The sequence below is a fragment of the Notolabrus celidotus genome, chromosome 16 (assembly GCF_009762535.1).
Source record: "Notolabrus celidotus isolate fNotCel1 chromosome 16, fNotCel1.pri, whole genome shotgun sequence".
NCBI lineage: Eukaryota > Metazoa > Chordata > Actinopteri > Labriformes > Labridae > Notolabrus > Notolabrus celidotus.
Genome location: NC_048287.1, coordinates 16377449 through 16399070, shown reverse-complemented (window position 1 = coordinate 16399070; position 21622 = coordinate 16377449). Strand labels below are relative to the sequence as shown.

Below are 21622 nucleotides of genomic sequence, written 5' to 3'. Positions count from 1 at the left end.
GATTCCTTCATGCTGCCCGTTCTTGTCTCAACTTGATGTTATGTTTAAGCCAATCGCCTTTCCTCACTGTAAAACGTTAATTCAATATGACCCAAAGGGTGGACCAGAACAGATCTAAGATATTCTATTGTTTGTGTGTTTGTTGTGTTTTCCCTGAGAACCAGCAACATTGTGAGTTCAAGGGCAACGAACAAAGAGATCAAGAGGAACATTACAATAAGAAAAAAATAAAACACCTTTAATGGAGCTAACAGTTGACATGCAGGAAGACAGATGTGTGTGTGTATATATGGCAAACAAGAAGTCCCTTAGAGGCAAGATACACAACACACATTTACACACAAATAAAGGTTCAGACGACCTCAGAATATCACTACAGCTTTGAGTTCCTGTTAGGCTGAGTTGTGCTGCAATACACATCCTGTTTGTTTGACTACTTCCTATACATGTGTATCCTTGTCTTTGTGCATGTCGTTTTCTCTGTGTGATTTATTCTTAAGGATTTTCATGTCAGACCCCCCCAAGAGTGGGCTTCAATGTCTACATGTCTGCTTAATGGATTTCCCAGAGCGTTAGAAACCAGATAGCTGTAAACAATACATGGATTTAGAGAGGGATAACCACTCATCGCTATACTGCTTACACCTATCCAATTTCATCTGGTGTGTAAGCCCTGCCCTCTATGGGGGGGCTAGAGGTTACTCTGGGACACATCTCCTTGTCACCAGTGTCTTTCTTGCCTATTTTGATTTGTAAACACAATGCAATGTCTCAACTTAAATGCATGACCGGCTGACGTTAATAAAAGATACACAGTAGGAAGTCTGCCACTCTGTCTTACCACCCACTTCCCCTCTTGTGTCTGTCTGACAATTTCATGCAGTGTGTGTGTGTGTGTGTGTGTGTGTGTGTGTGTGTGTGCACGTGTATATGGGTGATTGCAGTGGCGTGTCTGCCTCAGCTATGTCTATGTGATTTATGTTTCTTGTGTTTCTTCTTCTTTTTGTCCTCTCTGTCTGAGTCACGGCGCCTCCTCTTGGTTTTGCATTCGCTACTGCTGCTGCTGTCGCTCTCAGACTCCTTTCTTTCCCTCTTTCTCTTCTTCTTCATTTTCTTCTCCTTGAGGATAAACACACAAAAAGATTGATTAATGTGGAAATAAGAAATAAGAAGAAAACAGATTTTGTTTACTCAAAATCTAATACCTAAATGTTTATTTTGCTTGTATCAGCACAAATGTATTCGTCTTTCAAACAACACCTCTGAGAGTTTGTATGAAGCTGCCTTGTATCTCTGAGCGTTTGCAACCATGGATGTGAACTGTGGTACAGATGATGCGGGAGATGTGTGGGTTGTTGCATCAGATGACTCACAGCCAAGAAACACACACTCAAAAAAAGACAGAAGTGAGGGCACTGCAGGACATAAAATGGAAGTACCTTCTTTTTCTTCTTCTTTTTATCTGCTTCTTGCTGTGGTGCAACTGTGGAGGTCTGCTGTTGGGGCTGCTGTGGGTCTAAGTCTTCCTCTTCAGGCAAAAGAGCATACTGCAAGCCCGGGGCCGAGAAACAGTCCTTTGTGAAGTGACCTAAAGACAGAGGCAATTGATCAAATCCTCTGCACAAACTTTAAAGTGACAACAGTTTTTTTTGAAGAGAGAAGGTGAATAAAAATACACTCTCTGTTATTCTACTTGTGTTTCTCACCCTTGCAGCCGCACTTTGAGCATGTCGTGTTGAGTACTGCTTCCAGTGTGATCCTGTTGCCTGTGTGATCTCTAAACTGCTTACGTCGCCTCGAATCCTGCCTATAATCGCACACAGACAAAATTAAATCACACCTGTCTGTTTGCAAACATGGGAAGAGATAAAACTGTTAGCTCTTACTCTGCCATAACATTGTTCGGGTCCAGATCTCGTCCTGTTCCCTGATTGACAGCTTTCATAGAGAAGGACAACTTCACCTTGTCACCCCGAGTCTAAGAAACAGAGGAGACAGAGCTGAAATCATCTTTCTCCCTTTATTAACACTTGTATGGGTGTGCGTGTGTGTGTGTGCGTGTGTGTGCGTGTGTGTGTATGTGTGTTGTTAACCTCTCTCCCGATGACTTTAATCCACACTTTTTCTCCGACATCAACGATCTCTGAGGCATTCTCCACTCGAGAGGCTGACATCTCACTCACATGAACCAGGCCTGTATGTCAACATAAAAGCAAAAGATATCAACCTCAATAATTGACACTTTTGAATAATTTATAAACAGAATTGTGACTTTTTTGCAATAAATAACAAAATAACTTCATTTCTTCAACACTCTAAGATTCATTTTAACTGTCAAAACATTGCAAACAGTAAGGAAGAACTGTTTTAACAGCTGCTCTGAACTAATAATAAATCATTAACAAACATATATTTCCAGATGACTTTCATGTTGAGTGTTGAACCAATCCCTGTAAATTTGGCACATATCACCCCCTAGTGGTGAAAATGAGAAATGCTTTTGCTCAGTTTGGCATTCAAGTAAAGGATAACCAAGCATCCACATATTACAAGGGTACCACAGTGTAAATAAAATTATGACAAGTCCTCCTTTATCAGTCCATCAACATCCTGCCCTTGCCCAAACCCCTTCAATTGTTTCCTTTTCAACAACTTAGAATATTGGGAAAAACTCAATGTTTTCCATTAATTATTTAAGATAAGATAATCCTTTATTTGTCCCGCAACAGGGAAATTTACAGTGTAAGAGCAGCAAAATGGATAGTGCAAACATGACAATAAAGAGCATAAAAAATAGTAAAGAAAGAAAGTAAGAAAGTAAAAGTAATAGATTCTAGACTCATTATGTGTGAACTAAACTGCATTAATTTGAATAATTATGGCTTACATCTCATAAAACTTCACATGAATCAAAATTTTACAATACTTAATTATTACAATTAACATTATTACTTAGTTATTACAAGAAACCCACACAAAATATTTTATTTCATGATACTCTAATTTTTGGAGATGACTAAGTTCATCTTTATATTGGACTTTTTGTAAATATAATTTTACAGAGACCAGAAAAATCAAGGATTAAAGTAATCTTAGCTCTGATTATTCTAATACAAAAAATTTTGACCATATCTAAACAGGAGTTTGCACTATTATATGGAAAAGTCCTGTTAGAACCTCTATTGTGACCTCAACTGCAGGATGCTGTCAGTCCTAAAGACATAAAAAAACAACAAAAAAAAAAACAACCTAACAGTCATCCAACTTATTCTTGCATAAAATAAAGAGTTTGTCAGAAATGTTGAGTCATACTCTGATACCTTAATGTACATCCAGTGACTTGCAGTATATTTCCTGTATTGGCTGCGCCAATTCTCCTTTGGTTCTGGCCATTGCCCCATCTCTGACACAGTGGTTTTACCTTGCAGTGGATGTAGGTATTGATCAAGCACATTTGTTGGGCTGTGTGTGTCTCTATCCTCTTAAGTTGTCCACGTTACTATCTTTTTGACTTTTTAAAATCTCTATAAAATTTCTCAACAATGTTTAAACATCTTATTGAGTAACCCCCTGTGTCTCTCCAATGTTTGCCTTTTTACTTTGTTGTTTCACTGTGGATGTTTCTCAGATTTTTTTATTCACTCACCTAAAGTGGCACCAGTGTCTGTCAAAGCTGTTAAATATTGTAATATTTTTAAATGATATAAATGAAAGCATACAAATAAATGAGTGCCACTTTTTTTTACCAACCTTCTTTCTTGTATCCTGGCAGTCTGACAAAGGCTCCATAAGCCTGCACAGACATAACCTCGCCCTTGGCAATGCTGAACATAGGTGGCAGACCATCTAGTCCAGCCGGCTCATGGGCGGATCCTTCACTGTCAGACATTTTTCTTCTCAAGGTGGACCACAAGGAGCATCAATTAGATCTAGAAGATAAATAATAAAATATATTTCATGGTGAATTTACAAAGAGTAAGAGTTTCTGTATCTTCTGTATCTAAACCCCAGGAGCTTGCAAAATAGTTCAAATGTAATAAGGGAAAATAGCCAGTGGGTAGCAGAATTACATCTATTACACTATTCACTTCTGTGGCTTAATCTATCCCTTCCACAGTATTGTTTTTCTCTGCTCAGATGCTACGGAGTAAGGCCATTGATATGAACTCAGATCGTTGCCATGGCTTCATTGGTAGAATAATCAGATTGGACAAATGTGTAAACATATGAACTCTTGGATTACATGAAGGAAGAAAGAAAGTCAACTCACTTTACTTCACATGTGCTGCAACAGAGAGGCTTACTTTGCACAGGAGCACTGAAGCTAATGTTAGCTAGCAGATTAGAGCATTAGGCTCATAAAGCCTAACCCAGGTCACCAAAAAACAAAATCTGAACATGCAAATTGTCCGAACGTTAACAAAAAATCTGAAACTGTAAAAATGTTTCACTATGCATGGTGTAGCGCTCATTCAGGACAAAATAAAAAGTAAATGTTTATTACCTTACGCGATAGCACAGCTGAGGACGTTTCACATCCGGGGCAGAGCCGTTCGACAACAAGCCATCTGAGCAATCAGCGCAGCCGTTGCTACCCATGACCAATCAGCGCAGCCGCTGCTACCCTTGACCAATCAGAAGGCCTTACGGAAAGCGGAAGTACTTCAGCATTATCGTCGTCGGAGATTTTCGCCCAACCTCCCTCCATGAAAGACGTCCATTCAATTTTTTAAAGAAACCATTGAAATTCACCGGGTTTTCAGCTTCTTGTGAAATATTTCGGTATGATTGAACCTATGAAGAGACCGGCGGACATGGCGGTGGTCCCTGCCTCCGCGAAGCGGCCACGGACAGAGCTGGTGGCGGCGGCACAGTCCCAGCAACTCGTGGCCATGGTTTGTTGAGTGCTATTTACTGTTGAAGGCTACATGTATTTATTCTCTAAAAGTTATCGTAGCAACTTATTCAATTCATTCGAAACATATGTAGCATACATAACACATAGAAATGTATTTAAAACATACATAAGTGCACCAGTTACGTTAGAAATAATTTAACTAGTCTTAACAGGTCCCGCTTTACGAGTAAATGGGAAGACAAAACAGCACACTACTATTGATAAACATCAACTGGATCTTAAACTGGAATTAAACATGTGACACCAGTAATCAAAATAAGGGTCGCTGGTTAATGGTAGATATCGTGCACTTACTATAAATGTCTGTTTTTTTTAGAATCACCGAGCACCCAGATATTTATGATCCAGTAAGAACTGGATCACAGATACGATAAATTCCATTGCATGTATCTTAAGTGTTCCTCCTGGATAGTAAGGAGGACAAAAGAAAATGGGATTAAAAAGATGTAGACATTATTTACACAAGCCACCTGTATGCAGCTATACAGCTATAGAAACTATGCAGTGCTGAAACAGTTTTTTTTTATGTATTAAAAAGAACAGGTGCCTTTTGCACATTTAAGGTGTTTTAAGAAAGAGCTAATAGATGTACAGTATGAGATGAATTATCCAGATTTTTTGGTTGGAGGCCAATCATACCCCTGACTTTGCATTAGACTAAGGGTCGGATTAAGTCATATGTCATATTTCTTGTAGTCTTAACTCTTTGGAATTATTAGATCTGTTCTTATATCCTTCAGTCCGCTGTAATAACAGCTTACCAGAACAGATATCATGAAATACCATTGATGCAAAGAATAACCCTGCAGGTTGTGGCTCGTTGTGATCAGTTACTCTGTTTAAGAGCTACAAATATTTTCATATAACTTGTCAATGCTCTGCTCTCCTGAAAAAAGGGTTTGAAGATGGTAATATTTCCAGGTTACCTTTTTTGTCGCTTTGCGTATATTGCTCCAGACTGTTGTTTGCAAATAAGCGAGTACACGTTTATCCTGGAGAAGCAAACATTGAGTCGTCAAGCTACACTGCATGAGAGATTTAACCTTTAAAAAAAAAATCATATTGATATTTAAGAATTCAAATAACCATTATTTGTATTGTAATTTCTCACATTCAGGGCCCACCACGCAGCTCCAGCCTGCAGGCTCCCATCATGCTGATGTCTGGCCACGAAGGAGAGGTCTACTGCTGCAAGTTTCACCCTAACGGAGCCACGCTGGCCTCCTCCGGATTTGACAGGCTCATATGTAAGATATCAACAAATCAGCTAGTGTAAGAAGAAGAGACAGACCGATTAATTGGACTGCTTTAAGACATTTTGAAACAATCAACATTGGCTGATGCCTCTGCGCATGAGGCAGATTAAAACAATGTACAACTAATGTCTGCAGACACTGCAGGCAGCCTCGTCAGTGAGGCTGCTGTCGAGAAATGTTAACATCCCCTAAATGCTTTTTCCATATCCTAAATGGCAACATATCTAATCTATAACAGTTACTGGTTGGTGTGTAATATAATTCTGTTATTATGATGTATAGAATAGTGCAGTTCAGTATTGCTTCAGACATAAATGTCAGTCATGTTCTGAAACCTAAAGCATAACCTAATGTATTATTCTTTCTCAGGGATTAAAATAATCTAAAAATCCATCTAAAACATGTTACTGGCTGAGATAACCATGTATGTTAGATTGTTATGTGAATAGAATATAGATTTTATTATTAAGTTGACATATATAATAAAAAAAAAAAAAACTACAAGGTGACATCAGTATTACATCAACATCCTGTCTATGGGCAGTTGATCTAAGTTAAATGAGTTATCTTGAATAACTTGTCGTACTTGGTCTCTCTTTGTTGCAGTGCTGTGGAATGTGTATGGCGATTGTGATAATTATGCTACCCTGAAGGGTCACAGTGGAGCAGTGATGGAGCTGCACTACAACACAGACGGCAGGTATGATCAGTCTTCATGATGATATCTTTACTGGTTTGAAGTAGCACATAATACCGGGAACATTTTAAGTGCAGTTGTAGGGGCGCCATTTGGCGTAGCAGTTTAAGCACTCAACCCATGTACAGAAGGGTTAGTCCCTATTGCGGCTGTTGTTAGTTCAACTCCCGACCTCCACCATTTTGCTGCATGTCCTCTACTCTGTACTCCCCACATTTCCTGTCTCTCTTCAGTTGTCATGCCTAAATAATAACTTTAAGAAAAGCAAAGTTGTAAATACAACACGGCTACAGAAGATGCAAACGTTGGCATCCTTAGCCTCTCAAACATCTGTAAAATGACTGTACAGTTTTTGATATCTTGCCTTGTATCTCAGCATGCTGTTCTCAGCGAGCACAGACAAGACTGTAGGTGTATGGGACAGTGAAACAGGTGAGAGGATCAAGCGTCTGAAGGGCCACACCTCTTTCGTTAACACCTGCTACCCTGCTCGCCGTGGACCTCAGCTCGTCTGTACTGGCAGTGATGACGGGACTGTCAAGGTGAATGAAATCACTGAGACAGCGTTTTACACTCGATAAAATAACTTTTCATTTAAAATCTTTTCCTCCTTGTGGGAAATTGTGACTTCAGTTCATTTGTTGGTCTTTGCTCATCTTTCCACTTGTGATTGTCACTCTTTCAGCTGTGGGACATTCGTAAGAAAGGGGCAATCCACACTTTCCAGAACACCTACCAGGTGTTGGCCGTCACCTTCAATGACACCAGTGACCAGATCCTGTCAGGAGGCATCGACAATGATATCAAGGTACTGAGCTGGAGTAAACCTAAAATGATTTTGTTCAAGACAATAAATCTTATTTAGAGTGATTTGATAATTATGCGTCTATCAAACAAGTGTTTAACACAGGTAAAATCAAGTGTTGTAAGGTGATCTCAAGCTGTTCTAGCAGGAAAAGCTTTCAAAGATCACAGGTCATTCACTGAGTGCCAGTGTCTCAAAATGACATGATCCAACTTGATTTGTAAGTAATGATCACAGCAGACTGTTACCTCATGTCTTGTTGAAAAGTCATGGAAGTTACATAAAGGGAGTTTACTTCTTAGGAATCTAAATCAGATTTAGCTCTTTTGCTGTTTTAGGCCACAGACAGGTTGCAAGAAATTAAAGGGGTTTACGTAAGCCCTGCATGTGTGTGTCCAACTAGTGGCCACTGTTGATCTCATCCTTTTTGTTCTCTGCTGCCGGCTTAAAAGCAGAACAACAAAGCCCTCTATTCTTTCTTTGTATTCTCAAACAGTAGAGTGTAAAGGTGAATTACAAGTGCCACATTCCTGCGCTAAGGGGGCTTCTTCACACAAGCAGAATTTTTAATGGTATTCCAGAATCATACATGTGTTTTACCCTAATTCTGTTTACTCGTCTCCTACAAACCCTGCTGCAGACTCCTTTGAGATTTATGTGGTTGGTGTGTTGTATTGTGGTGTGTTCAAGTGCTGGAAAAACACAAGTCCCTGGACTTCAACTGCTATCATGTCAACTGGTTTGCCACCTCAGGATATTTCCACACATCTGACTAAGATGTATGAGCTCAAGCTGAGCTTTTTTTTTTAAAAAGGCCTATATAGAGCATGTTTTAGTGTAAAACCAGTAAAAAGCAGGTTTTTTGAATGTGTTTTTCTTGTGTTGTGCAGGTGTGGGACTTGAGACAGAACAAGCTGATCTACAACATGCACGGTCACGGAGACTCAGTCACTGGACTCAGCCTGAGCTCTGAGGGGTCGTACCTCCTTTCCAACTCTATGGACAACACGGGTAAGATCCTATTGTGTATTTTTTTTAATAAGGTATAAAAGATGTCTTTATTTTGTGCTTAAAATCAAATTTTCTATGACTGACTCCTTGTGTGCCTGTGTAGTGCGTATTTGGGATGTTCGACCGTTTGCACCCAAGGAGAGGTGTGTGAAGATTTTCCAGGGCAATGTCCACAACTTTGAAAAGGTAAAGTATGAAGAACTCTCTGACTCTTTTTTTGTCTGGAGCATACATCATCTACTACAACTGACAGTTACCTTGCTCCTCACATAATCTATAACTTTGTGCATGTGATGTGTAACAGATGATGCGTTTATGAAACATTAGCTTGCATGTAAAGTGGGTGTCATGTAGCTAACGCTGTTTCAAAAATCTGTGCCTATGTTTCAGAATTTGCTACGGTGCTCCTGGTCGACTGATGGAAGTAAGATAGCTGCAGGCTCAGCTGACAGGTGAGAGGCAACAGAAGAGAAAGAGACTCACACACGTGCTCATCACATTTCCACGATCTTGCACAAACAAAAGCTAAAGGTTTTTCAGTTTAGGGAGAAGTCATTGTATTTTTAGAATATATTAATCTAAGCTTTAAGGAGAAAGGAAAATAAGTCCTTGACTTATGCCCCACATACATTTTACTTGTTGTCTCACAGGGAAAAAAGTACAAAAGACCCAAGTATGAAGAGACCAAGAAACTGTCAGGCTTTAAAGCAACATGTTTATTAACTCTTTGCTGCTTGTGCTTTACTCTGTGCCATCTAGCTAGCAAAAGTAATGCAGTGCCATCCATAAACATGCACCATCTACCTTACACTATGTGTGATTGATGATTTAAACAGTGACTTCTTTGTACATATTTGACATCAGACTGGCGATAAATAAAAAAGATGTACAGTACACGAAGTATGTGCTTTTGTATCAGATGTGTACTCATATAAAAGATTGTAGTGTATGTTATTGTAGTGAGTGATATGTGAATGTGTTGTAGGTAAGTTTGATATTTACTGACACTGAATCCACATCAAAATGTATCAAAGTAAAAGAACTCATCATGCTATTCGCTCATCTGTGTTTACAGGTTTGTGTACATCTGGGACACCACATCACGTAGGATCCTGTACAAGCTACCGGGCCATGCTGGTTCTGTCAACGAAGTGGCCTTTCACCCAGAGGAGCCCATTGGTGAGTCACACACCTGCTTTAGTCTTAAAGCACATGCTGCAATGCACGTCAGACATATGGGATAAAGATGTTTTACAACTATCTAGACGTCGTCATTAAACTTTTCTGGTTTGTTCACCTCAGGCTCATGACTTTGAGTTTCATCATCTTTCTCTCTCTGTCTCCTGCACAGTGCTGTCTGGCTCCAGTGATAAACGGCTCTACATGGGAGAGATTCAGTAGTGTGAGGGTAAACTCGGATGAGTGTGTTTGCGTGCGTGTATGTGCGTGTGTGTTCTGCCTCAGAAGTGGCTGGGTGTTGTACGACAGTGGGTTAGGAGTCTGTAATTTCATGTGCTTCAGCTTGTCACTAAACAACCTCAGGACGTATGTTTGAAGTTTATTACTCTCGGTCACAACAACCTCCACTATGACTCGATTTTTATTACGATTTGTTTCTTTTTAATAAACTTCAGTATTCTGAAAAATATGTCTTTGGTCATTTTGATGCTTCCTTTGTGTGAAAGAAGTTTTTTTTAAAGAAAGCTGGGCTAATTTTATCTACAAAGAGTAAAAATAGTGAACAGTGTGACCTGATTATGCTCATATGAGTTGTTTGATCATTTTTCCACTACAAAAAAAAGGAAAGAAAAAGAAAAGATGCCTCTGTCTCAAATGTACTGCTATAAACTGTATCCAAAAAGTGAGCAATAATAAGTAAGATGTGTGTTTTAAGTAAACTTGTGGTCAGTCTTTGATTGTAGAGGGGATGTGTAGACCAGTCTAGACCCTGCAGCTTTTTAATAGTAAACTGTGGCTTGGTTAAAGAGCTTTGTTTACCAACTTTTATATCTCATATTTTCTTTTATTATGCTCATATTATTTTTAATTGCTTTAGTATTATATGAATGTTTGCTTCCAGACAGGGATGAGCTAAATGGATCATTTTAAGCTATGAGGGATGGGATGTATAGGAATAAGTAGTGCTACTACTTCTTTAACTGTAGTGTGTCCACTAAACAATTAAATAATGTTATTTGTGGAACTTTTTCCTCTGTCTTAGTTACCCCTGGAGAAACTGTGCTTTTTTCAACCTCTGGATTAGTCTGTATCCATGGCGATAAATCAATCAGGTCAGTTTAATTAGAACTATGCAGTGTCACTGGCATGTGACTGAAGCTATTTTTCCAGTGTGGTTGTACATTGAATAAGGGTTTACTAAGCTAAGCGGGGCTTTGATCGTGGATGCTTTCATCTATCTTACATATTTTTAAGATTTGTTAAGAAGGTCATTTTTTTATCACCTGTCAAACAGAACATTCAAACTGCTTCACGTCTAGATAGATAGATAGATAGATAGATAGATAGATAGATAGATAGATAGATAGATAGATAGGAACTTTATTAATCCTTTGGAAAGGTTCCCTCAGGAAATTCAGATTCCACCAGCCAGGTAACACCAAAGGACAGAAAAAACAGCACACAGATACAAAGTGGAGCTTTCACCTAAAAATGAGGGAGAGAAAAAAAAATGTGTCAGGGAGTCAGTTGGGTCTGTTTTAAAGAATTATATAAAAGTCCAGTAAATTTGGACAAGCTGGGTTAATTGTGTGATCCCTCTATTATGTGAAAACCAAGTAAGGAATGACTCAGATTTCTATTTTTCTCATGTCTCTTAGCTCTGCACAGGGGCGTGTCCAGAACTTTTTGACTGGGGTGGCCCAACTGAGGCTCTCACATAGGGTGGCCAGTGCATTTACAAATAAATAACATCTACCCTTTCTGTCTTCACAACCTACTTTCATTAAAGTATGAAACAGTTGTTATATTCATTTTGACTTTAAAAAAAACAAAGTGGCATACATTTTCTAAGCCAAATTCTTTAAGGACTTACAAAAGATGTTTTTCAAAGTCACATTTGAGGGCACTAATAAATAAATCTACTGTCAGCCTTTTAACTCATCCCAAATTATAGATTTTAAACAGAAACCTCACCTCTGACAAGGCAAATAGCCAATCAGTTCAGAATTTCAAACAGACTATAAATAAAAATGGACAGCGTTGCTCCGCCTCTTCCCGTTGTACGGTTCTGAAGCCAAAAAATCCTGCTCCTGGGCGCCGCCATTGTGCAGCCAGAGCCTGTGAAGCCTGTAAAACCCTGTTTTTTAAACTCTAATAACTAACGAAAAAGAAACTTTTCAGGAAAAAGAGGCCTTGGACACAAAACACTCAAATACTAACTACATATCACCACAGCATACGGATGTGAGAAACATTCGTACGACGTGTATTTATTTTTTAAAGTTTGACTGAGACGGATTTTTTGAAATGTACTGCAGCCAGCCACCAGGGGGCAGACACACGGCTGAAAGCTTCACCACCAGTGCCACCCTTGACCACCCCTTTGGACTCGCCACTGGCTCTTCACCATGTAATGCTGAACTTTTACTTGTTCATACTCTTAACCGGTGCTGCTTTCAATAATTCATAATGGACTGCGGTTTTATTAAGAACCATAATTAACAAATCAGGTGTGCACTTGTTATTAAATTATTAAAAGTACTTAATACGTCATTTATGATTTGGTAAGAACAGTGGGAGTAGTGTTTTAGCTTCACTGACAGGTTATGACTGTCTTTACTGTTCTCTGGTATAAGACCGGTTGTTGTCGTAAAGATAACAACACTTTTGTTTCCCGGTGATTGTCATATGGCCTCGCGATAACCGCCTCGGCGTTGGTTATCTTCCTCTTCATCAGTGATAGCTGACCTGCCCTGACTGTGCAGCTCACTGTGTTAGTGTGTCGCACTGGTCATGGTAAGTAGCTGAGATTAAACAAGGCTCATCATTGTGTTGTTTCCGCTCTGAATAACCGCAGGCAGAGGAGACGAGCAGCAGCAGCGGGTCAGCGGGCTCTCCTCGGACTCACAGCAGAGAGGAGGGGGGGAGGCACAGACTTTATTCTCGACTGTCTGAACCTCCTCCACCACCGCGAGCCCCGCTTTCTTTTGTGTGCTCCTTTCGAACACCTCGCGGGGCGCAACTCGGCCGCGCGCACGCACGCACGCGGGTCTGCAGATTCCATGCAGCTCCTCCTCGAGGGGGTCGCGGTGACTGAGAGCCCCCACCCCCTCGTCTCTCTCTCTCCCCCCGGCTCCTCCTGCGCCCGCCCCGGCACCGATTGTTGACAAAAGACGCTGCGAGACGGAGCGAAGGAGACCGGTCTTGGTGAGTTTATCCGTCCGCTAACTTGACTTATTTCCCTCCCCAGTATGAAGAGCAGAGGACCGGTGTGAAGGGAGGGGGTTAGGGGGGGGGATGAGGGCTCTGTCGTTCCTAGAAAACCTTGAGTCACAGCGGGCTGCTTTGTGTCCGTATAGCGGAGTGCATGTAGCCAAACGTTAGCCGTAGTAATGCTGCAGGGTCGGTCCCCTCCTCCCCCCCGTGTGATTCAGGATCATATGACGCTCATTTCTGTCTGTAGCCCGGGGTCGATTATGACAGCTTTCCGTCTCTCTTTGTGCCTTTGTGTGTCCCCTCTCTGGAAGGTGTGGCCGAGGTGATTCTGTTGTCGGTGGTGGTCGGACCGCAGCAGGCCGGCGTGAACTGGACCCCTCCTCTTCCTCCTCTCCTCTCTCCTTCCTGAAAACCACCCGTGATTGGTATTTACCCACAACACCAGCGGCCAAGATGGGTCACTCACTGTGAGTAACATCCCCGGATCAGCGTTAAAGGAGGAGGAGGCGGCGGCCTTAGGCAGGTTTACTCAGCCGGGAATGGTGTGAGCTGAGACGGTCAGGCAGTCTGGATCTGACCGGGGACCCGTCATTCCCCCGGAGCCTCCGCGGCCCCAAGCCGCGTCCTGAGCCCTCCAAGATGGGGAAGTGCGACGGAAGATGCACCCTGTTGGTGATTTGCTCGCTGCAGTTGGTGAGTGTGTTTGTGTGAGTAAGTGTGCACGGCTGAAGCTTCCCCTCTCAGCACAAAGATATAATTAGAGCAGCGTGCTTCAGACACGCACATTGTAATCAGACATTTTTCTCCAGCCTTTCTGTTCAGACTGTAAAAAGCTCTGGGCTGCAGCTGCTGGGGTGCCATGCCACATGACAGGCAAGGGTGTGTGTGTGTGCCTTTCAAGCAAAGGGAGCAGGGCAGGGGGCGCTTGGTGTCAGGATGGTCCATAGAGAAGGAGAGAGAGAGGGAAAGGGAGACAGAGAGGTGTGATAGTCCCATTCTGGCAAAATCATGTGAATGTTAAGCACAGGGACAAGGAGGCCCTGTCCACCATCTGGACTCCATTCTGGGTATGAAGTTAGCTGCTACTTGTTCTACAAATAGCTGGAGACCATCACTCTAAAATGTAATAATAGTGTAATGTGAGGTTGTGGCGGGATGATGCAGACGTGGACAGCAGAGTGAGGGACTTCAGGCTTTTGTTTGATAGGTTGTTTAGGGGCAGGGGGATTCAGCCCATAGATCCTCATTAGTTTGGGGGTGCTTTTGGGGGGATGCTTCTCTTTTTACAGTCACTGGACTGGCTGGTGCTCCAGGCAGTTACCATGGAAACAACTGCGGCAGACCTGTGTATGTGTGTGTGTGTCCCTGTCACTGTGTGTGTGTGTGTGTGTGTGTGTGTGTGTGTCTGTGTGTGTTAGAAACCTTGATTACTTGTGCGTATTTATTTGCATATGTCCTCAGTTGTGTGGGACTGTAGGTATGTGTGTTTAATCTTTTTCCATATTGTGAGTGTGTGTGTGTGTGTGTGTTTTTTTTTTTGTGTATTTATGGCCCACCCTCTGTCCCCTAGATGGCAGCCCTCCAAAGGCAGGTGTTTGATTTTCTGGGCTACCAGTGGGCTCCTATACTGGCCAACTTCTTGCACATCATGGCCGTCATCCTGGGTATGTTCGGCACGGTGCAGTTTCGCTTCAGATACCTCATCTTTGTGAGTATATCCCTCAGCAGGCCCTGATTACTTTACATTGATAAAGCATTAGTGTGTGTGTTCATGTTCTCCTACACAGACTGATGTGGGTGTCTGTCTTGCAGTATGCAGTATGGCTGGTCCTCTGGGTGGGCTGGAACTCCTTCATTATCTGCTTCTACCTGGAGGTTGGAAACCTGTCTCAGGTAAGTTCTGTGTATCTATGCATCATAGATATGATCGCAATTTCATTTGCATTATGAGCATTAGAAGTTAATTGCAAAAGCCTGGAATTTATCATAATAAGAAATGTTGTTATTTTGGCAATCAGTGCTTTTCACTTAGCATGAGTGCATTTTACCTATAGGACGGAGGTCTGGGTATAGTGCTGCAGTCTGGTGAAGCTAAAATTAGGTGTATGCTGCTTGGTGATTAGTTTCAGTGGTGAATATTAAACAGCCTTTTGGATTTATTTTGGATTCAGGAGAGAGGAGATGCACACAGGTGTTGTGTAAAAACAACAAAAGCATATTGACTTAGAAACAGTGATTTACAACGACAATGTACTCTTATATTAGTTTATTTATTGTACCTCATGTCACACAATACAATCACACATGTAATGTCTTCTTATACCATGCAGACCATCTCTACAATTTGGTACAAGTTTCGCTTATCCGGTAGTTTGTTTAATAAAAACTAAATTTAAAGATGTGTAAAAATTTGAAGTCCTAATCTGGTCTTGTAGAAATGTGTTTGACCTTCTAGCATTGTGAATCTTGAGATTTATTTACAGAGTGACCTTTTGGTGGGGTCCTGACCCCCAGGTTGGGAACCCTTTAATTGGTGGTAACAGCTTCTAAAATCTCAGCATTGTTCTGCTCTTTAACTTGAAATGGATGTCATTTTTTGCTCGGGGAAATCATTGCATTTTCTTTTCTGCAATATTTTGTTAACAAATGATTGAAAACATTGTTGGCTGATGTATCAACGTTATGAGTAACACTCTCTGGTCACCACTGTGTTAATATGTTTGTAACTTTGTCTGTGTTCTCAGGACAGAGACTTTCTCATGACGTTCAACACATCCCTCCATCGCTCTTGGTGGATGGAGCACGGTCCTGGTTGCCTGGTAACGCCAGTGCTAGACTCTCACATGGCCCCTGATGACCACCATGTCATCACTGTGTCTGGGTGTCTCCTTGACTACCAGTACATAGAGGTGTTGAGTTCAGCCATGCAGGTCCTACTGGCTGTACGTACCTTAACACACACTCTCCTACAGAAATGATCACTTTTTAAAGAATGATTTGACTTCAGTTGTGTAATTTCTGACTGTCTCTCCTCTTCAGCTCTTCGGTTTTGTCTACGCCTGCTATGTGAGCAAAGTCTTCCAGGATGATGAGGACAGCTGTGAGTGTTTTTGTCTACTTTGAAATCCTGTTGATCCTCCTGTAGTGCACCGTTCAGCCGATCAGATTTACTTATGTCACACTATCGCGGGGGCTTTAGTGTTAGCCATCCGTAGCTCTGGGTGTTAGCACTCATTCTTTTCTCCTGTCTGAGTCACGCTGAGCTCTGTCACCCCAGAGGATTCCCTGTGGCTGATCTGAGCTCCATCTGTGGGGAGTATTAGAGATGTCTGCCGGAATATTCCCTCAGAGTGTCCGTCTGTCTCCCGGCAAGAGCTGGTTTGTCTGCTTGGTTGTGCCATCTGTGTGTGTGAATGGGCCGTCTCCTTGAGTGCCTCCTGTGTGTGTTTCACTCTCACTCAATGAAGTCCATAGTGGGAACATGACATCACATTTCTTGTAAAAGGGAGTCATCATGCTGTGTCTGTGATGACTTAGCAGCAATTTAAATATTATACAGATATTATATTAGTTTTTGATAATCCCGAAATGATTTATCAGAGTATAATGTAAAAATTATCAAGAAATTTGACCAACATATGTACAGAGTAGGACTTGTCGTGCCTACAAAACAAACCTGTTGTTGCTCTCTAGTGGACAGAAACATTGCAAGAAAACATTTTCTGAAAGGACTTATACATATTCAACATTTTTTGTTTTGCCACGTCTTTTCTTGTATATAGGCCAGTGCACTTTTTATATAAGTAAACATTTATTTACTGGGGAAGTTCAAGGAAGTATAAACTCTCCTTAACAGCAAACCTGGTCATGGTAGCGTACCAATGCAAAGTTATTACAAGACTTTTAGAATAAAACTAAGGTAACATTAAAAAAATAACAACTTAAACCTACACCTGTTATGGGCATGTTTAAAAATCTATTGTTACCCAATATATTCAATACATATGTCAATCTAAATTATTAATACACAGCTGTAATGAGTAACAGGTGGTAAATCAAAGCAAGTCATGGTGGATCTCTACCTTGATTTTGCACTCAAGGAAGAAGTAATTTCAGCAACACAAAAACACAGGTATGAATACATCAATACATGGGATCTTGCCTCCTAAGAAAACAAATCCAAAACTTGTGTTGAATATTCTAAAGTAATTTCTACAGTGGTGGCCTCCTCATGGGTTTGTCCTCAGAATCAATTGAGAAAGACTCGAACAAAGTATCAGTTACACAGAGGCAGTAAGAAAGATGATGTACCACCTTCACCTCTGCAGCTCTTGCTAAGTTTACAGTGTGATAAAGATGTACTGAGAGCATCATATGATGACTTAAGAGTTTTTTTTATGTCACAACAGGAACTGTTATTGAAATGCAACACTGGCAGGGGAAAATTACAGATTTAAGGGAATGTGAAATTATGTAATCTCCATTTCTCTCTCTCCTTTGAAAGTTGATTTCATCGGTGGCTTTGATTCGTATGGATATCAGCCTCCTCAGAAGTCCTCCCATCTGCAACTGCAGCCTCTTTACACGTGAGTTACCAGTGTAGCACTCTGACATGTTTCTCCACTTTGTACCTCTCTTATTGATCTTATTATTTGTCCATCAAGAGCCACTCCAGCTTTTCAAAAAGCTGTTGTCCTCACAGATATAAACCAGTGTAACAGATGTTGAGATATTCACACTTTAAGTTGCCTGAATGGGTTAGGAGGATCCTACATTTCCCAACATAACTGTATCTTAAATAATGCTGAATTCTATTTGAAGTTAATGTTTTGCCTCAAACTCATTAACATTACATTTAAAGATAGCTTGTATTTGCTTCATATGCAGTTTAACATGTGGTTGCATTTTAATTATCATGGCAACATGAACATGTGTGATAACAAAAAGTAAACAAAAGCCTAAAATGCAGCTCTAAAAACTTTGTTTGTACATTCGCCATTATTCACTCTGGGCATACAAACATTTGTAAATCAAACAAAGCCCTGAGCTTGCTTTTAGCTACCCTAAGTGAATTTGGTGTCATGTTGGTGGTGATTGCCGGTTAAGCTAGCATGATAGCTAAGGATGGAGGGGAGAGGAAAAAAGTGTGACTGGCAATGTCATGTCGGAATAGAAAACAGCATTTCTGCTGTTTTGCTTTTTTTTAATTTAGGATTTGTTAAAAATACATAACAAATAATCCAGACAACATAAGACAGATAAGGTCATCCTGAGTGAGAAAATGTTGGACATGATGTACCATAAAGTCAATATATAAGGAGAATAAAAAATAAATCGATACATAAATTCAATAAAAAATAATAAGAATAAGAATGAAAAATAGTGGGGTGGTGGGCTGGGTTACTTAACAGTATAAATGAGAAGTTCCTAAGTGTCCAATAATTTATTTTAATCCTTATGGTCCTGTTAGTCCAAGAGTGTCCACAGGAGAAAGAAACAAGGCTGTTTTTGGGAGAGGTACTTTTTTAAGCCTGAAGAACAACCAAAAAAACAACAAAACTGCAATTCAAAACTCTAATGCAAATTTCTCTTAGAAGTTTTCGTTATTTGCACATCATACTGTGAGCACAATTTTAAACAGTGATGTAGTGTATCACAGATTCCTCTCATATTGTGCAGGCCAAATGGTAACAAACTGTCTGTTATCACTCTTAATTGTGTGCTTATTACTGTGTTATACCTTGTTACTAACTAGTATCCCTGATATGCTAGAGCAAACGTCACATCTCCTGCCAGGTTGAACTGTAGTTTTCTGAGTTGTTGTACAGATGCAGTTAATAGCACTTCATGTTAAATGCTTTTCACTTTTTTGTCCAGACTTTAAATCTAAATAATGACCCTCTTTATCATAAATACTCCATGCTTTAGAGCCCATTACCATGGGATGTAATATATGACTCTTGGTGAAAACTTAAAAAAATAATTCTAATGACATCATATTTTAATATTCTAAAGACATTTTTTTGGTCAAAATTGGAGAGCTCCGTTCAGAAGATAAAGTTGTAACCAGGAATCCCTTTTATAAGTATCTGATTGTGTGATCTCCTCCTTTCTGTACCCCAGGGCTGGATAACTGCTGGTAGCGCCCCCTTCAGGCCAAACCCTGACGGTGTCACTGTGGATGGAAAGCGGCAGCGGTTGCCTTGGTTACACTCACTCTGTGTTTCACAGTTTAGGACTTAACCCCACCCAGAGGGAGCAACTCCTGTGCGTGTGTGTGTGTGCTTGTGTCTGAGAAAGAGAATTACAGCCCTGATTAGAATGTACGGAGCTCAGGGAAGAACCAGCATGCCAGGTGGTGTGAGGAGATGGAGGAGGAGGAGGAGGAGGAGGAGGAGGAGGAGGAGGAGGGAGAAGAGGGGGGAGGAGCTGGGGACACCTCTGTCAAATCACCAAGGACACACTTCACTAAACTGCCAGCTCTCAACACTCCCACAAGTGTGCGTGTGTGTAATGTGTGTGTGTAACTCAACAAGACTTAGCTGGTGCTTTGTGGTAGCACCCTGGACTTTTACCACTCAATATCCCTATGTTCTGTTTTTTTTTTCTATTTTATTTTTAATTTGAGTGCTTGTGTGTGTGTGTGTGTGTGTGTGTGAGTGTGTGTGTGTGTGTGTGTGAGTGAGTGAGTGAGTGAATGCGAGTGTGGGGCTGGGGCTGGGGATAAGGGTGGGGGTCACGTTATAAAAAGAGGCACGGCTCGTACCTGTTGTTGTTTTAGAGTGTGGTGATGTCAAACTAGAGCAGTTTTACGGTTTCTTTTCCCAAAGCCATCTATGCATCCTTACATACTGTTAAATTTCACCGTTGTCATTAAAGCTTGTCAAATTAAAGCCCTGGTCTGATGAGAAAACAAAGCAGAGCTGGTAGAGTTAAAAGAATGGACTCTTTAAAGGATCGGGCTGACAATATTATGTACTTTTTAAGCTTGAGCAACAACAATGACGTGTTCTTCTCTCTGTCAGTACTTTTTAAAATTGTTTGTGTCTCTCTGTCCCCAGTTTGTTTCATCCTAGAGCTGTAAATCTTGGCACAGAAATATACCTCTGTTTCAAAAAGGTTAAAAAATACCCTGAAATATCTGGGGACTGTAGCATTTTGCAAATGTCACTCAAACAGTGGTTTAAACTTTGCTCATTGGGGACTAATTTTAGCTGCATATGTGAACAGAAAGTATTTACAGCAGCAAGATGGTGTATGTTATAATAAGGACATGATAATGGGGGAACATGTCACCAAATAAAGTTTTGGAAGCGATTGTATATCAAAGAAGAATATATATTTACACTGCTTGTTGGATTTTTACATTGATGGTTCAGGTGTGACAAAAGGAAAAATATAAAATATAACCAGCCTTATCCTTTAAAGTTCAGGTCTACAACAAAAATCAACACAAATGTCCACATACTGGATGTTTTGTTTTTCAGGTAATAAAATGAGCAGCCTCTACATGTATTTCTGTTGATAAGGGATGCAGATGGCTTTGGGATCAGGCATTTGTCTCTTTTGGTGGGGGGAGCAGGGGGATACTGTGCATGTAAATAACCAGCCAATGATTGTTTTGTTGGTTCCATTTAGAAAAAGGGGGGAGGGTTGCATTAGGGGATTGGGTTGGGCTGGGGGGAGACAGACACATCAAAGTTTTTCTTCATATCTGTTTCTCTTGTTCCCTCTTCCTACGGTTTGCAGTTACTCTCCCCTTAAGCTACATTCACCTGATCCAGCGAGGGAGCAGGGTCATAAAAGAGACCCCACAGGGAAATATATTATGAACATATGCATTAACACGCTCTCAGTAGTTTTGTCGATGCTCCTGGAAGCAGGCAGAGGGAAGGAGGGAGACAGGTCTGAGGTGAAGACCCCGTAATTAGTGTAAGTTGCAGTTTGAAATAATAAAAATACACTTTCTACATGAAACAGGACTTTTTTTGTGATCTGCAAGCACACAAAAACCCTGGAATGGGAACGACTCAGAGTTTAATAAAAATTAGAGCTTTCATTCCTGTCATTTATTAAATTATAGTAATATCAAAATTATACTGCAGAGTTAAATTTTTACCAGATCAGTTTGGGAGATTATACAAATGATAATGCCTGCTGAGTTTATATTGCATAAGGAGGATTTTATTTGTCAGAATAATATGATGGATTTCATGAAAATATAGCATAGTGTTACAAAAATACATAAAGAACAAAGCTTATGTGTTAATATTTATTACATTATGCTTTCAGTGTAAGAGAGTGATCTCATTGTGACCAACTTACTCAATGTAATTTAAACTATGATGCTGATATTCTACAATGTAGTTATTGATTGCTTAATCAAGACTTTCCACAAAGAAAAAAATAGTACTTCTACATTCATAAAGTTTGCTTTTTTAATGAAAGAGTAGTTTTTAATACCATGGAAAAGTTTAATTTGTGGAGTTTTTAAATGATTTTTTCAATACTGTAGGTTACACAACTAAGTTATAGGCTTT

General features: G+C 40.5%; 3 protein-coding genes across 5 annotated transcripts; 2 read left to right on the top strand and 1 right to left on the bottom strand.

Moving 5' to 3' along the window:
• Nucleotides 1–211: 211 nt before the first annotated feature.
• On the bottom strand, nucleotides 212–4634 carry zcchc17 (zinc finger, CCHC domain containing 17). Of its 2 annotated transcripts, none has more exons than XM_034704230.1 (7): nucleotides 4505–4634; nucleotides 3751–3929; nucleotides 2094–2194; nucleotides 1887–1978; nucleotides 1707–1807; nucleotides 1440–1588; nucleotides 212–1119 (listed from the first exon to the last, which is right to left on the bottom strand). In XM_034704230.1, the coding sequence occupies exons 2-7, from the start codon at nucleotides 3887–3889 to the stop codon at nucleotides 958–960; spliced, it is 744 nt and encodes a 247-aa protein (XP_034560121.1). In that variant the 5' UTR covers nucleotides 3890–3929; nucleotides 4505–4634; the 3' UTR covers nucleotides 212–957. The 2 variants fall into 2 exon arrangements, with proteins under 2 accessions (XP_034560121.1, XP_034560122.1); XM_034704231.1 differs by lacking the exon at nucleotides 4505–4634 and adding an exon at nucleotides 4271–4463.
• A 19-nt stretch (nucleotides 4635–4653) lies between these two features.
• Nucleotides 4654–10335, top strand: snrnp40 (small nuclear ribonucleoprotein 40 (U5)). The gene is made up of 10 exons (XM_034704229.1): nucleotides 4654–4895; nucleotides 6036–6165; nucleotides 6781–6874; nucleotides 7248–7413; nucleotides 7557–7679; nucleotides 8567–8687; nucleotides 8791–8873; nucleotides 9078–9139; nucleotides 9763–9866; nucleotides 10039–10335. The coding sequence occupies exons 1-10, from the start codon at nucleotides 4785–4787 to the stop codon at nucleotides 10086–10088; spliced, it is 1044 nt and encodes a 347-aa protein (XP_034560120.1). The 5' UTR covers nucleotides 4654–4784; the 3' UTR covers nucleotides 10089–10335.
• Nucleotides 10336–12535: 2200 nt separating this feature from the next.
• nkain1 (sodium/potassium transporting ATPase interacting 1) lies at nucleotides 12536–21059 on the top strand. 2 transcript variants are annotated; one of them, XM_034704232.1, is made up of 8 exons: nucleotides 12536–13073; nucleotides 13394–13775; nucleotides 14653–14790; nucleotides 14895–14975; nucleotides 15827–16024; nucleotides 16122–16182; nucleotides 17587–17668; nucleotides 19206–21059. In XM_034704232.1, exons 2-8 carry the CDS (start codon nucleotides 13722–13724, stop codon nucleotides 19213–19215), a joined length of 624 nt encoding a protein of 207 aa, XP_034560123.1. In that variant the 5' UTR covers nucleotides 12536–13073; nucleotides 13394–13721; the 3' UTR covers nucleotides 19216–21059. The 2 variants fall into 2 exon arrangements, with proteins under 2 accessions (XP_034560123.1, XP_034560124.1); XM_034704233.1 differs by lacking the exons at nucleotides 12536–13073; nucleotides 13394–13775 and adding an exon at nucleotides 14424–14559.
• Nucleotides 21060–21622: the final 563 nt, after the last annotated feature.

What these genes read in the sequence shown, in the direction of transcription:
- snrnp40 (XM_034704229.1), top strand. Translation starts at nt 4,785, where the DNA reads ATGATTGAACCTATGAAGAGACCGGCGGACATGGCGGTGGTCCCTGCC. An exon ending in CGGATTTGACAGGCTCATAT is followed by an intron (nt 6,166 to 6,780) that starts GTAAGATATCAA and finishes TCTTTGTTGCAG; the next exon opens with TGCTGTGGAATGTGTATGGC. An exon ending in ATGTCCACAACTTTGAAAAG is followed by an intron (nt 8,874 to 9,077) that starts GTAAAGTATGAA and finishes CCTATGTTTCAG; the next exon opens with AATTTGCTACGGTGCTCCTG.
- zcchc17 (XM_034704230.1), bottom strand. Translation starts at nt 3,889, where the DNA reads ATGTCTGACAGTGAAGGATCCGCCCATGAGCCGGCTGGACTAGATGGT. An exon ending in GCCAGGATACAAGAAAGAAG is followed by an intron (nt 2,195 to 3,750) that starts GTTGGTAAAAAA and finishes GTTGACATACAG; the next exon opens with GCCTGGTTCATGTGAGTGAG. An exon ending in CTCAAAGTGCGGCTGCAAGG is followed by an intron (nt 1,589 to 1,706) that starts GTGAGAAACACA and finishes CTCTGTCTTTAG; the next exon opens with GTCACTTCACAAAGGACTGT.
- nkain1 (XM_034704232.1), top strand. Translation starts at nt 13,722, where the DNA reads ATGGGGAAGTGCGACGGAAGATGCACCCTGTTGGTGATTTGCTCGCTG. An exon ending in TGATTTGCTCGCTGCAGTTG is followed by an intron (nt 13,776 to 14,652) that starts GTGAGTGTGTTT and finishes TCTGTCCCCTAG; the next exon opens with ATGGCAGCCCTCCAAAGGCA. An exon ending in CCAGGATGATGAGGACAGCT is followed by an intron (nt 16,183 to 17,586) that starts GTGAGTGTTTTT and finishes CTCCTTTGAAAG; the next exon opens with TTGATTTCATCGGTGGCTTT.